The 15,430-nt window shown below is 40.8% G+C and overlaps 1 protein-coding gene across 3 annotated transcripts in view; it reads left to right on the top strand.

Moving 5' to 3' along the window:
• The window catches only part of MYO1B (myosin IB), a 190,916-nt gene that overhangs the window by 160,804 nt on the left and 14,682 nt on the right, over positions 1–15,430 (top strand). The window contains exons 19-26 of one of the 3 annotated variants that reach the window (XM_047870439.1): positions 466–559; positions 1,419–1,568; positions 4,736–4,804; positions 6,536–6,622; positions 6,869–6,955; positions 8,762–8,848; positions 12,261–12,335; positions 13,654–13,788. In XM_047870439.1, the coding sequence (XP_047726395.1) occupies positions 466–559; positions 1,419–1,568; positions 4,736–4,804; positions 6,536–6,622; positions 6,869–6,955; positions 8,762–8,848; positions 12,261–12,335; positions 13,654–13,788 (784 nt within the window). The remainder of the gene's footprint in view (positions 1–465; positions 560–1,418; positions 1,569–4,735; positions 4,805–6,535; positions 6,623–6,868; positions 6,956–8,761; positions 8,849–12,260; positions 12,336–13,653; positions 13,789–15,430) is intronic. The other 2 variants (XM_047870437.1, XM_047870438.1) reach the window with 2 other exon arrangements.

The following is a 15,430-nucleotide window of genomic DNA, read 5'->3' as shown; positions in this document are numbered from 1 at the left end:
TTCATGACACCCCATTGGTCTGGCACTTAGCGCTCTCTTCTTGGGTCCTGCCCACACTGTGAGGCACGGAGGCGCAATATTAAAAATATTTTGGAGAATTAACCATGTGCATTCAAAATAGGTGTGAATTTCTTACACACCCTCCGGGTTCTGGTTGGTGCTTTGTGATGGGTGTATCTGATTCAAAGATTACCTCTGCTAATGAAATCAAGATACGGTTTTAATACCCTATTGTCTTAGACTGCATAGTTCTGAACTCAAATTTACTTTTTTAGTGTTACCTGGATTTGGTTTAATTTGTGGAATTCAGTCGGAAGATTCTTTGATAGAAGGCTGCTTACTAAAAGACCAATTATACTTGGAAAGAAAGCTATTATTTTATACCACTGAGAACCTGATACTGTGATTTCAGAGAAGATAACCTCTTTTTGTAACTCAGAAAACTATTTTTATTTATTTTTATAGGGCTGGCGTGGAGGTTCTCTTTAATGAGTTAGAGATTCCTGTAGAAGAGTACTCCTTTGGTAGATCAAAGATATTCATCCGGAACCCAAGAACAGTACGTAACCCAAACCTTTACAGACTGAACTTATGTTATAATCATATAGGCAAGTTCTTAAAGGATATTTAACTTCATAACATTACCCAAGATGCTGCCGATAGTGCCTCATTCAGTTTTTTCTGCAAATGTCCGAGAGGATGGGCGAGTAGGGGGCATTAAAAGAACACGTGTATTTGTTTATGAAACATCAAAGTCTTAGATTGTACAACACTTCATAAATCATAAAGGAACTGTTGTTACAACAATAAAACCTTCTTAACTCATAGGAATTGGAGGTAAATTCAGTCTGTATTTATAATACCTGAATTACACAATAATTTTAGGAAAGACAGCCCTATTATTTTGAGGTACATGAAAGCACTCATATTTTAAAAAATTTTAAGCTGAAAATTTTAAGCTTAAAATTCTACTTAGGAACATCCAAGGGAGCATTTTTTTATAAATGAATTAGCATGAAGTATAACAAATACAACAGTGTTTTTGGTAATTTGGAAATTTGGAGAATCTGGAAGAATGTTTGAATTGTTAAACAGAGACCTTATCAGCACTGCCCTGCCGTAACAGTTGCATTCTCCTGGGTAGAGTAAAGGTAAATCTAAGTGCCCAGTTCGGCCCTTCTCTGATTTGTCATAAATTCTATATCACCTAAGATAAATAGTGATCTTGTATGAATTCATGAAAAGAGTTTTCTCATGGGTTATTATCCATATCATCCATAATCAAGACAGTTATTCATTTTTTTCCTCAGATGGGGTTGACTTTAACATCATGACATTTTTCCGCCTGGGGATGTCTTTCATGTATGTCATAAGGTTTTGGTAGAGTTTTGATAAATCCAGCTGTCTTTTCTTATTAGTTATTCAAGCTAGAAGACCTGAGGAAGCAGCGTCTTGAGGACTTGGCCACTCTCATTCAGAAGATTTATCGGGGGTGGAAATGTCGTACCCACTTCCTCCTAATGAGAAAAAGCCAAATCGTGGTAGCTGCCTGGTACAGGAGATACGCGGTAAGAGCCTCCACCCTTTTACTCTGTAAGAATGATGCTCATTGGCTAGTATTTGTTATGTACTTTGCGTGTAAGTTTTACGTATTCAGTCCTCCCAGCAACCTCATAAATTGAGTGCTTTTGTGGTACCTTTGTTAAAGGTGGGAAAACTAAGGCATGAGCCGTTGAGTAACTTGCCCGTGGTCACGCAGCTGCTAAGTGGCAAAGATGAGGTTTGAATCCAGGACTCTTTCATAGCTCAAGTTGAGTATATCACACTGCCTTCCAGTGATACAGGTCCACATAGTGGGAAATCTAAATCTTGAATTTGCTCATCGGATTAGAAGAGACGGTGTCATTTAACCTTTTTCATGGGGTAGGCTCAGCTTTCCAAAATAATTGGCTGTTTTCCATGTATTGTAGCAGCACTGAAAGTGGCTTAATTCCAGAAAACTGATGCCACATTTTAGTAGAATTCTGGATTTGGTGAAAGGATTGGATTTCCTTTAGTCCTCAGATTGCTGGCCCTATTATCTATGGGAAAAGACTTAAAAATAAAGTATGTTTAGTTAATTGACATGGAATTTCTTTTGGGAATTTTGTCTCTCACTTGATTATAGATATTTCATTGGAGGCATAACAAGTTTGAAGGAAATCTGAAGGTTTGCCTTTAGGTTGGCTTAAACTTAGGCTGTGTTCTCACAAGTGAATTTTGTGATAAGAACACTACTTCTGAGTGCTTTTTCATTCTGTGCTTTTTCTCTAAAGAATCGGAAGATGAATTGAATTTGCAATCACATCTCCTTTAGGATACTCTCTTTTTCTGCTCTGGAAAAGTTTTGCTATGAAGCAGTGTATAATCAGGACACAGTTTTGCTGACCTATTCCCATGTAATACATTTTAGTGTAATATGTCCACATTTGAGAAATTAATGAGATATTTAAATGATGAAGCCAAAGGAAAAAAAACTGCTTCAGCTTTAAGAGAGTATCCTTAAAATGGTTTGAAAGGGTACAGCCAATGGTACTACAGCTGTTCACGTATGAACCTATCCAGCCACGATGAGAGATTCATTCATACGTATTCTGCAGAGGCACAGAGAGAGGACTGTTGTCACTAACCTGTCTGTGGTGGATTCTCTTCTGTGTACACAGTAATGGCACTTGGCTCTTCTGCAGATTCATAATGCTCTGTTTTATATTTGCCTGAGAAAGGAAGGACCAACACATAGCCAGTGGTCCGGGAACCCTTTTCGTCATTTTTTGTTTGCAGATCATTAAGAAAATCCAAGTTGGAAAGTGTAGTGAATTCATCTGTCTTGAATTCAACAAATGCTTTTGGAATACCTACCCTGCCAGGCTCTGGGGATAGCAACATGAACAAAACTGATGCCTGACCTCATAGAGTTCATACCTAGTGAGGGACAATATGCATGTAACCAAGTAAATAATCAGAACAATTATAGACTGTAGTCAGCTGTGAAGGAAACAGATTACTGAGATAAAGAATAGTGAGGAGATAGGATATAAATTTGGATAGTATGGTCAAGGAATACCCTCTGGAAGGGGGCATTTCATTAGAGGGATGAGAAGAAACAAAGCAATGAACGAAGAGAGCAGGTGCTATTTTACCTTCCCTCCCTATATAGAACTTTTATATCTCCAAGTGAAAAAAGGAGCCACCATATAATGTATCATTAGCTCATGATGGTGAGTTATAACTAGTATTAATTGGGAGAATAGAAACAAATAATAAGCCCAACTTTTACAGAAGGTATTAATTTCGCTCTAGTGTTAGTTACATCTGTTTTAGAATTTGAACTAAATATCTCAGCCAGTTAACTACATGTTATCCAAGCTAGTGATTAAACTCAACCTTTCTTCTCAACCAGATAACTCAAAGATTTTCTGAATGTCCATTTTCAGTTGCTGATTATTTTAAAATCCATATTCTATTTTATAGCTCTATGAGACGAATTGTTTTAAGGTTTATTTTTGAGAGAGAGCACGAGCGAGCATGAGTGGGGGAAGGACGGGGAGATAGGGGGTAGAAGATCCAAAGCAGGCTCTGTGCTGACAGCCACAAGCCTGACGTGAGCCTTGATCTCACAAACCATGAGACCATGACCTGAATCAAAGCTGGTCGCTCAGCTGACTGAGCCACCCAGGTGAGATGAATTTTAAAGTAAGATAGAGTTGTTTTCAAGCCATTTAGGAACTTCAGAAGAAAACATCAAGGTATCAGATGCATGTCAGAAGTGATGGTCAGATATCATAGATATAGTTTGTTCTATAGCCACGGAATATTGCTCTGTGAGGAATCTTGCCGAGTTTCTAGCTCCTCATTTGACAGATGAGGAAACCGAAGTCCAGAGGATGTAGTGATTTGTCCAAAGTCGTAGGGTTCTCTTTGTCTTTCTGTCTGGCATTCTCTTTTTGTTCTGCTGCTCATGTGTTGATAACATCACTCTGTTTCCTCTGAGCTTCCCAAATCTAGCCTAGAGGGCTGGAAGGCATGTGTCCCACCTCAGAAAAGGGAGCTGAGCAATCCAGCATTTCCAAAGTGAGAGAGGCACAGCATGACTTCATGGCTTGGTTAGAAAAGCTGTGAAATTTCATCACAGATGCTGACATGCCGGTGAATATTCCACATTAAATACAATACGAGCTCACTTTTCTAGGGATGGTATTCCAGTGGCCTCCACTCTTCCGAGTAGAAGTAAAAAGGGCCTTTGGGCATTGATCTTGCCATGCCCACATGCATGGCCTGCCACACTGGGTTTTCTTTAACCTTCCCCGCCTGGAAGTAACTTTGGCTGTGTCTCAACCTACTTGGTGCTCACTTGACCCTCCCAGGATGTGGTTTCTATTTTACATTGCTGATTGGTACCCAGTGCGAGTCCTTGAGTGCAGGAATGGAGTTGGAGTCACTTGTATAGCCTCATAGTTCAATTAAAGTGATACTCATTTGATTATATTTAGCACCCTTGAAACATACTCCGGATTAACTGTAATAATTTTGGATTGTTTGATATTTTGGTTTCTTTACATATTGGTTCCCAGGAGGAATATGGGAGATTAAGGGTTAATTGCACTAAGTGAGCAAGTACTCTGTCTCAATCCTTGCAGTATAGGTATTATAGATGTGTAAACAGAACTGGTAACAATCTCCCCCTTTTGTCCCACAGCAACAAAAGAGGTATCAACAGATAAAGAGTTCTGCCTTGGTAATTCAGTCTTATATCCGGGGTTGGAAGGTGAGTTTAAAAGAAGTGAGCCTTATTTATTGGGGGTTTTTAAGTTCTTCACAAAGGAGGATGATGTCTTTAAGGTCACCCTGCAGGGGGGAGCTCCTCATCTCCTGCCTACCCTGTAAACAGTCAGATGGAAAGAATAAATATTATGGGCTACACTGGGGCCCTTGTGACCATGTCTTGGCCGCATCCTTCTAACTGGCTCTCTTCTCAAGAGCTTTGTTCTCGAAGCAGGAAGTCTTGAAATAATACCGTACATGATTTCAGTATCCTCTTGCCCCCCGTTTGCAAGGGAAGTGGTAGTCCAGAAGGCTGTCTGTCAACACTGTTGCCTCCGCACCTGTGCGTCCTGCCCGGCCCAACTCCTTCCATAACTTCCTGGTGACCATCTTGTGGGCTGCCCTGTCATGATCAAAACATCCTGAGCTCTGGCCATTCTAGTCGGGATCACAGTGTACCCATCACCTAGTTCCAGATCCTGGCTGCAAGGCTTGGTTCAGGGGTCAGCAGTCCACAGCCTATGCCTGTTTTTGTACAACCCCAGAAGGAAGAATGGCTTTTATGTTCTTAAAGCATTGTTTAAAATAACAGAACTTTTCATGACGTGTAAAAATTATATGGAATACAACTTTCATGTGAATATATATACAAATATAAAATGTATATAAATATGTATACAAATATAAGTACAAGGCTCATATAAATAAAGTTTTATTGGTACAGACCCTTGCTTATTTATTTACATCTTGTGTGTAAATACATCTTGTGCTTTAGCGCTCTGACAGCAGAGTTGAGTAACTGTGATAGAGACCTATAAACGGGAAAGCCAAAAATACCATCTGGCCTTCTGCAGAAAGTTTACTGTCCCTGCTCTAAGTCAAAGATCCTTCAGAGCCTATTCTGACCACTTTCCTACTGGGAGATTTCTGTGGAGTGGGCTAATGCAGAGGAGCTACTTCAAGACAATTCCCAGGCTCAGAACCCCTTCAGAGGGTACAACATTGGGCCGGGAGTCCAGTGGTATCGATCGACCTTTGTCTAGGCCATGGGTCAATTTGGCGGCTGTGCGATAGTAAATGCCAGAATATAAATGCAAGCACATAGAGTAAGTGAAATCACTGCCTGCAAGTCCTTCTTTGACCTTATTACTGGATCATGGGTCCGTGTCTCCAGTCTAGAGCCTTCAGACATTCCGAGCCTACCTCCCAACCAACATGTCCTCCGGGCCCCCATAAAATCAGTTTCTGGTAACTGCCTGGGAGAAGCCACTGGTTTTGGACTAATGAGATTTTCTTTAGCAAGTTTTTAAAGATCTCTTTTGCATAAAAAGTACAGCTGAGGTGACGTCGTGTACAACAGTGATGAAGGTGGTAAATGGGTTTTGGAGCACTGGAGATCCTCCGACCGCATCCCGAGAGCTATTCCTTCCATCTGACGTGCACCAGCTTCTATGGCTCGTGCTCACATTTCTTCATGTCCCACGTTAGGGCACAGGAGGCCGCTGTCTCGGTCTGAATGGGGGCCACACTGCTGTACTTAGTGACCTTTTTACTTATTACCTTCTCATAGTCCGTTTAGGCCGAATAAGCAATGTCCCCTTTTCCTTTCTTTCAACGATGGATCTTTCGCTTGAGAGTGGATGTTATGACTGTCTCTGCAAGTATGTTTTTCAACCAGTATGGCATCTTACTTTTTGCTAACTTCCTACTTTCTCTGGGTGATTCTTCACCTTAGGCCCGAAAAATCCTGCGGGAACTGAAGCACCAAAAGCGCTGTGAGGAGGCAGCCACCACCATCGCGGCCTATTGGCATGGTACCCAGGTAGGCCAGACACTGCCCCCTGGAAGGCAGCGGGGGCGGGTGTCAGAAATTGTTTCACTGGCTTAAGCTACTGAGCACGCATTTACCTGTCTCTCTCTCTCTGACGTTTTGGTGTGGGGTGGTGGCACACGCTTTCGCGTTTGCTGTGTGATGGTGACCGGTGTCTTTCTTCTCTCTCCTTTGGGAACCAGCAGTAACCTTTCCTGCCTTAAACTTTTCTGTAACTCCTTTTCAAATGCATCACAGGCGCGAAGGGAACTGAGCCGGCTGAAGGAGGAGGCTAGGAATAAACATGCTATTGCAGTTATTTGGGCTTACTGGCTCGGATCTAAGGTACTTGATTCGCACATCCCATTACTCCGTCCCGGAATCGGCAATAACCAGTTTGTATCTTTAGCCTGTCAGGGGGTGAATGCCTACAGTTAACAGTGCCTCACCCCGGTGCATGTCCTAGCCGCCGGATCGAATAAACCTGGATGTGGTAGTGTAGTAGTGCACGTTAGTAGGAGCCCTAAGCATGTGTAGGCCAAAAAGACTAATTGCTTATTAATGAGGCACTGGTCCAGTTGCTGTTTAACAAAACAAAACAAAAACAAAAACAAAAAAAACCCCTCAAGTAACATGCATGTTTCGTTGTGGTTTTTTTTTTCCTTCCCTTTTCTCTCCCCCCGCCCCCCAGCATATACCAGCAGTTTTCTAGAGATATTTTTGTTGGGTGGGGGGGTGGAGGGGCATGTTGGGAATGTTAAGATTTGGGCTTCAGTTGGTCTTCTGCAACATGGTGACAGGAAGAACACCTTTAACGCATGCCTTAAAAAATATTAATCCACGAATGAAATTGTTTTTTAGGCTCACTGTGGCCGCCATTGATTATTATAAGCAAAATATTGTATGCGAAAAGAATGATCATTTGTGATTGAACAGAAAGCTGTGTTCATGCAAAGCTAGCTATCATTGCCGCTGAAGAATCCCAAGAATTTCAGCTTCAGCTGTTTGTGTTCAGAAACAAAGGCCTCCTGAAATACTCTCACTAATCCCCAGGCAGAGTCGTGGGCTCTGTGAACATTTCACATACCCCAAGGGACGAGACTTTTAGATGTTTTTGTTACTTAGAAAATCAAAGGTCATCTCTGCTAAAAATGTGTATTCCAGTTAGAAACATAAATATCAATATAATCCTATGTTTTTAAGTTTACCTTGTCAGCATTATAAGTCCATCTTGTGAGAAAAATGAGAAAAGTCAACATTTGCCTGTATAAGGATCTTAATTTGCCAAAAAAACTTACCAGAGCTGTTCATTTGTGTCCCCCCCTTGAAAAATCTGTGACGAACAGGCTAGTTCCTTTAGTAATCAGAGGGAAATGTCCTAGCTGAGGCAGAAGGACTCTTAGACAGTTATCCCTGGGGTTTCCCCACTGAGGTAGCCCATTTCCCAGTCTGAGTACCAAAAGTGGTGAAAAATCACTGCATGTTTCATCTTTCAAAGTAGCATGCTTCAGATTGACTGTTCCCTAAGATTAATTTTTAAACCATAAGTCGTTTCACTTTTTATCTTGCTTCAGTGTATTTCACTGTCCGGGGCCTTAGCTCACACTGAATTTTGATATGTGCTACTTCTAATTTGCTAATGGGAAAGAAACAACTTTATTCTTTCCATGTTCTAAATGGTTGTTCACAAGAGTTGTCTTTTTGTACGTCCAAATGAATGAACACAGGAATTCCTAGCCTCTCTAGTCCTGGGTACTGGCAGCAAAGGGAAGTCTGCTGAAGTCACTAGGTGCCACTCACAGCTCTAAGGCTTGGATAAGGGAGAGAGAGAGTGTGGAGAATAGAAGAAGGAGAGAGAATGAGGAGGGAGGAAAAAGGGAAAACTGGAAGTAGGGGGGCAGAGGCGTGGCTTACCTCCGGTACCACATAGATGGCCTCCCTCTGGAACAGAGGCTCAGTGCACTAAACATACAAAGGACTGCACCAGACTTACGTGGATTCTTTGGGTTTAAGTGATTATGCCCTATTCTTCTATCATTCTGAAATCCTTATTCATAAGTTGGCTCTTCTGTTTGGTGGGGTATCTTCTTCTGGTCATTTGTGCTGTCTGCATTGGGCCGTCTCTTTTATTTACTATCTAAAACGTTCTAGGCTCGAAGGGAATTGAAACGCTTGAAGGAGGAGGCTAGGCGTAAGCATGCAGTCGCTGTCATTTGGGCTTACTGGCTTGGACTAAAGGTACTTCCCCACCCCTTCTTTCTGTCCACGGTGAACTCAATGAAGCCTAGCACTTACTAACCCGGAGAAAATGATTGATGATGCTTGCTTATGGTCTGCACAGTCTTTTACAGTGTCACCTTGCCTAATTCCATTTCTTTTTGAGAACAAACCTGTGCACTAATATTTTCTGATGTTGTTGTGTATTTCTTTAAATAATAGGTTTAAAGTATCTAAAGCATCTAATAAGACATTTTGTTATCCAAGTCCTATTTTGTGTTATCTTTATGAAGATGAAGTTTGTGTTTTGTTTTTTGTTTTTAATTCATGAGACAGAGTTACAGTAGTTGAGCTAAAAGCTGACCCATGGTTTACAGTGGCCAGCCAGGGGATATCTGGCTTTTGTTTCCCTTTGTCTGCCTATCCTGCTCCAACGATGGCTCCTGGAGCAGAGTGTTCTACAAAGTGACTGCCATTCTAATTGTTCAGCTTAGAAACCAAAGGGTTTTGCATTAAAAGTACAGATTTTGGCAATTAAGACCAGCAGTCGCTCATTCGGGTTAAACAGAACTTTATAGATTCAAATGCCTTTTAATGCAGGATAGGGTTTATTTCAAAGTGGTGCTTACTGCTTTAGGCAAGATATGCGTAAGTAAACATGACTGAGCCCCAGAAACAACTTTTTGCCATTGAGAACAACTTTCGGGCAGTGTAAAGATTGTGTCTTCCTGTTATTCAATAACTCATCACCTTAGGGTACCATCCATATTGTCTTTTAGGAATAATTAGGCCCCTATTTGACACTATTCCTCTTTATTATTTTTGCTATAACCATTCATCTTCTTCTAAATATTTACCATCCAGGAAGCCACTGACTCTGAATCTAAACAGCATCAGCAGTATCTGTATGTTCTGCTTTTGAGTAATCTGCATTTTCCCCTGAAAGTTTAGCCTGTAAACTTTCAGTGAATTAACCTTTTTGATTATACTGAATATTCATCAAGTAATTTTTGAAGTACTTAAGAAGTAACTTAAGTATGAATTTAAGATGTTCCATTTCAAGAATTCTAAACAAGTTCTAGAACTACTTTTTTTAAAGGATTTTATTTCCCATTTTACTCACTTGTTCTGATTTGCATCCTGATTTTCATAAAAGGAGGGAACCAAACATTGAGTCAGGATTTTTACCCTGTATAATATCTACCAGCAGAATCACATTTGTCTTCAGTTTCTGGGTTTAACTCACTGCATATGATTTCAGAAAATCTTTCCATCTTAGGGGTGTATGCTAGTAACCCATAAATCAAATTCAGTTTGTAGGTGAATGGTGTTGGAGCTGAAGTTAACGGGCCCTACTCTAGATGTAACTGCCCCCCCCCCCCCGGTTTCCAATAAAACAGAAGTATTTTAATATGTCACCATTATCATTGTTCTGAAATAAGATTAAACTTCTCTGAAGTCCAAGAATGTAATAATTTTGTGCTAGTGTTTTTTAAAGAATGATGTTGATAAGAGCAGTAGTTTTGCCCTTTTATGTGATTAGGTTCTTGTGGAATTGATTACAAAGTTCAGTGGATCATTTTTGGACTGCCAGGGCCCGTGAGGGGGAGCCCATTTTATATGTCAACGTGTCGTCAGCCTTTTCTATTTATAGCTGTATTTCTGGAGAGTATTTCAGGGGAAATATTCCTGTGAATATCAAAAAGCATGTTGCAGTGAACTCACTTACAATGACATTCAACTACATATGGTAGGACTCCAGTATATTTCTATGGATATGTTCACATGAAACCTTACTCTAACTTCTCTGCTTCCCTATGCTATTAAAATTCCAGGAGCCAATTAAAAGGTACCATTTTTCTTCCCTTTGTCCCTTCTAACTTTATTAGTTTGAGATTTGAATCTAGCAACTCCTTGGCTAAAGGAGAAAGGATAATCAGTACCATAGAATATGAACAAAAGGAGGAACTTCCTGTGTGGTATCTGGGGGAAAATTTTTTTTAAATCTATTTTTGAGAGAGGGAGGGGCAGAGACAGAGGGAGAGAGAGAGAGAGAGACAGAGAAACCAAACAGGCTCCACACTGTCAGCGCAGAGCCTGATAACAGGACTCAAACTCATGGACTGAGACCATGACTGAGCCGAAACCAAGAATCGGATGCTTAATTAACGACTGAGCCACCCAGGTGCCCCTGGAAAAAATTTTAAACCGTAATAATCCATAGGCGTAGAGAATGGGTCTGGCACTTACATGTCCCATGGGACCAGGGAGGTCACAAGGATGAGGGAAGAAGCAGATGGAAGGTGGATGAGGAAGGATGGGGCCCTGAGCAGTGTGGAGCATTCTGTCTCATAAAGGCAGCCACAGCTCCTGTGGTCTCATCTTTGTCATGTGGGAATGGGGCTCACCGTTGCTAGATCTTAGAAAACTTGAAGAGAAACGTGTAGCCTGAATTTTCCGTGCGAAGTGCTTCATTTAAAAATAGGCATATAAAACATTTTTCTACAAACTGAATTTGGCTAGCAGGTTGTGAGCTTGGATTTTGAACATGTGCAGTTAAACCCAGAAAAGTAAAGACAAAAGAAAAAGGCATAGCATGTCTGAATTACTCAAATAGGCTGGTGTTTTGCTCAAATCTAACGTTCTCATTGACAGCTGAGTGACAATCGGTAGTTTAAGTAGTTTTTAGGTTTTTTTTTCTCAGTTTCAAAACTTAACTGTATCATTCATTCATTCATTCATTCGGTAAACACCTCACCTAGCGATCTGATTTGTTGAACACTAGTGTGCAAAGTGCATATGACAGTGTAGCAAGGAAGAAATAGGGAAACTAAAACTGTAACATGTCCTGAGTGTTGTGATAGTGTTAGTAGAAACTCGGACAGGAGTAGAGATGAGAGAAAAATTAATGCAGTTAAATGGGAGATTTCTAATGGGAGACCACAAGCTTCTTTTTAAATTCTTATTTTTAGGCACAATGAGCTCCCAGCGCACGGCACTGAAGTCCTGTCTTCGTATGCAGGGCTTTGGAAGCTATGCTGGAGTTCGTCCGGCATTTTCTTTTTACCTTTTAAGAACATTTTGCAGTGAAAATTACCTATATAATTTTTTTTCTGATATGTATTTTGATTTGTGATGAGTTTGTAGCCATGCCTGTAGAGTGTTTCTTGTCAAATCTTCAGGCACTTTAAAAACGAATTGGGAGGATTTAAAACATTAGAACATTCTGGTATTACCACTTTGCAGCTCTCGTTTCTTTTTCTCTGATTTAAAATCCACTGTCTCAGTGTGCTTCAATCATTTTACTATATCCAGAAAGTCACTTATAAAATTTGACTTGTTCCACCTTTTTTTTCATTTTTGATAGAAGTGTATCATATGGGCACCTGCCGGCCACACGTTAACCTCTGTGTTCTGCTGCTTCTATTTAAAGGTCCGTCGGGAGTACAGGAAATTCTTCAGAGCCAATGCTGGAAAGAAAATTTATGAATTTACGCTTCAGAGAATTGTAAGTCTATACTTTCTTTGTGGCTAATTAGCATTATAGCACTAACTAGCAAATAGCACCACCTCAATCATAAATGGCTTGTTTGGTAACTATTAAACCCTAGCTGTGACACTGAGAGATTGTGACCTTCTATCATTTCCCCTCAAATTCAGGTAGAATTGTGTCAGGTTAGCAGCCCACATATGATCAATGAAATGTTCTTTGACAGAGAGAACGTTCTCTGGGGAAGGGGAACCCAAGAAAGCCTGGTGTGTTGGTTCAGGCTACTATAATGAAAATACCATAGACTGTGTGGCTTAATAAACATTTATTTCTGATAGTCCTGGAGACTGGACAGCCCAAGATCAAAGTGCCAGCATGGTCTGGTTCTGGTGAGGGCTTTTTCCTAGTTTCCTCACAGGAGAAGAGAAAGAGAAGCAAGCTCTTTCCCGTGTCTTCTTATAAGAGCAGTAATCCTGGGAGCACCACCCCTTGTGACCTTACTCACCTAATTGCCTCCCCAAGGCCCCGTTTCCTAACACTATCCCATTGGGGGTTAGGATTTCAACATAGGAATCTGAGGGGAACACCAAGATCTTGCCCTGCTGAACTGCCACAAGCTGCTGCAGGGCGAGGTTGGTCAACGAGCAGAGCAGGGCTGTGCCACGATTCCGGGATGGATTCTAACATTTCCCTCTGGCTTCCAGAGAAGTATATGTAGTGGTAACGTGCAAACTCTGGAGCCAGCTCACTCTGCCATGTACAGATTTACGGCTTGAGCAAATCACATAACTTCTGTGAGCCTCATCTTGTCGCCTGTAAAATAGAGTGATAATTGAAAGCTCTTAGGGTTCCTGGCTCATATTCAGTACTCTAGAGCAGTGCTGTCCGATAGGACTTTCTGCAGCAGTGAAAATGTTCTAGATCTTTGTGGTACAGTAAAGTCTAGCCACATGTGGCTGTTGAGCACTTGAAATGTAACTAATGTGATTGATGAACTGGATTTTTAACTTTTAATTACTGAAGATTTAAACAGAAATAGTCACAGGTGGCAAGTGGCTGCCTATTAAACAATGCAGCTTTCTAGTGTTAGCTGGTGTAAGTATTAATGTTAATTTTAAAATTAGTATTCTTCTTTTCTCTTAACCATTTAGTGGAGCTTAGATTTTCCCAACCAATACAGAGAGTTAAAAAGAGATTTTCCAGAGGAGTTGCAACATTTTATAAACTAACACTTGCTAAATTCCACCAAGTGGTTTGCTTGATCCTGGTTTATGTAAAACAATGACTTTTCTGGTATATTTTACTTATCTAGCATTTTTTGTCAAACTCAACATAGGTGCAAAAATACTTCTTGGAAATGAAAAATAAGATGCCTTCCTTATCTCCAATAGACAAGAACTGGCCATCAAGACCTTACCTATTTTTGGATTCTACTCACAAAGAACTAAAAAGGATTTTCCACTTGTGGAGGGTAAAAAAATGCCTTGTTAGGTTTTTTTTTTTTTTTTTTTTCAGAGACTTCTTAACATATATTTTGAGCGTTTGAAAAATGTTATGTAAAAGCAGATTTTTAACCATGCTCTTCCTCTAACCTCAAAGAGACGTATCTGAGGACCTTGGTATTTTTGAGCCATGCACCGTACTTGGCTTTGTGTGAGAATTTCTAGAGCAGCCAGGTGTTCCCATGACTGTCACCTGTCATCCTTGTCTGGAAAGGAGAGTGTGCATGGCTCCAGTGTCTTTCCCTTCCAGATTCCAGTTGCTTTAAAGTAGTTCAGGTTTTTGTTTTGATGTGTTTCTGTTATTTATCTTTACCTGAAGGAATACTGCCAGAGATAGAAATAATAAAATTTGAACATCTTCACAGGATATAGTTAAATCTGGAAGATTGTAGGAGTTTACTTTCTCAGATGTATTGAGTACGTCCATAAACGTACGCGAGAACACTACATGTTTTGATGGACTGGGGAAAAAAACGGCTTTAGAGTGCCTCCCAAGACATCAAAGAGATTAAGTTTCCCTCAACCTGAATTAAATGGAAGCTAAAAATCTATTTGACATTGCCTTATATTTTTAGCTTCCTTAATTTTATGAGAGCATAACGTGTTATTTAGGTGTTGCCCAGAAGTACGTGGGTTACTTATATAGATGTTGACTTTATTTTAGTAGTTCAGTTGATATGTGGAATGCTAAATATGTACAAGTGTCAGATACGATATAATCATTAATATGATAATCGTATAATCCTACGATATAATCATTGAAAGGCTTACCAAATTTGGTAAGTGAATGACTGATGGATATCACTTCCAGGAAACTCTTTCCTGCTGGGCACTGTAGGCTTGTCCCTTTCCAGAATTACATATGTAGAGTGACATTATCACTGAATAGTGTAATATTGGTGACACAGCATGTGGAACGGGATTCTCCGTTCTGTTCCCTAACTTAGTGAGTCAGTTTGGTGAAATTCACCAGTGTCTCAGTGCTCATCTCCCTCTTTGAGTCTGACAGTGAGACTATTTTCAGAAATAACGATGGGGAGCTTCTAATGCCAGGAGTCTGCTCTGCCTCTGCTCTCCCCTGGCCCCTGGCCCTTACCTCCCTTGCATTTGGGGATAGAGAATGAGAGGGATGTGTTTATTCCTGAAAGGGTGGGCAGCAATGCTAACATTCCCTCATACCATTATATCAGTGGGTCTCAACTACATTTCTAACTGAATGTCTTAGAGTTCATCTGAAACACCTGGCCTAGGGGCACCTGGGTGGTCAGTCGGTTGAACGTCCGACTTTGACTCAGGTCATGATCTTGCAGTTTGTGAGTTTGAGCCCGATGTCGGGCTCCGTGCTGACAGCTGAGCCTGGAACCTGCTTTGGATTCTGTGTCTTCCCTTCTCTGCCCCTTCCTTGCTCACGCTCTGTCTCTCTCTCTCAAAAATAAATAACCATAATAAAAAATAAAAATAAAACATCTGTCCCTGCCCCTCCAGCCACCCCGTGTCCCTTCAGTACCATCTCAGAATCCAGCCAAAGGAGAGATTTCTCAGGTCAGGTGTCCATACCGTAAAATGGCAATAGGGGGTTCAGAGCAGTATTTTTCAGACCAAGGGTTGTAG

The sequence above is a fragment of the Prionailurus viverrinus genome, chromosome C1 (assembly GCF_022837055.1).
Source record: "Prionailurus viverrinus isolate Anna chromosome C1, UM_Priviv_1.0, whole genome shotgun sequence".
Lineage (NCBI taxonomy): Eukaryota > Metazoa > Chordata > Mammalia > Carnivora > Felidae > Prionailurus > Prionailurus viverrinus.
Note: the sequence above shows the minus strand (reverse complement) of the source record. Positions and strands in the feature narration are given on the sequence as shown.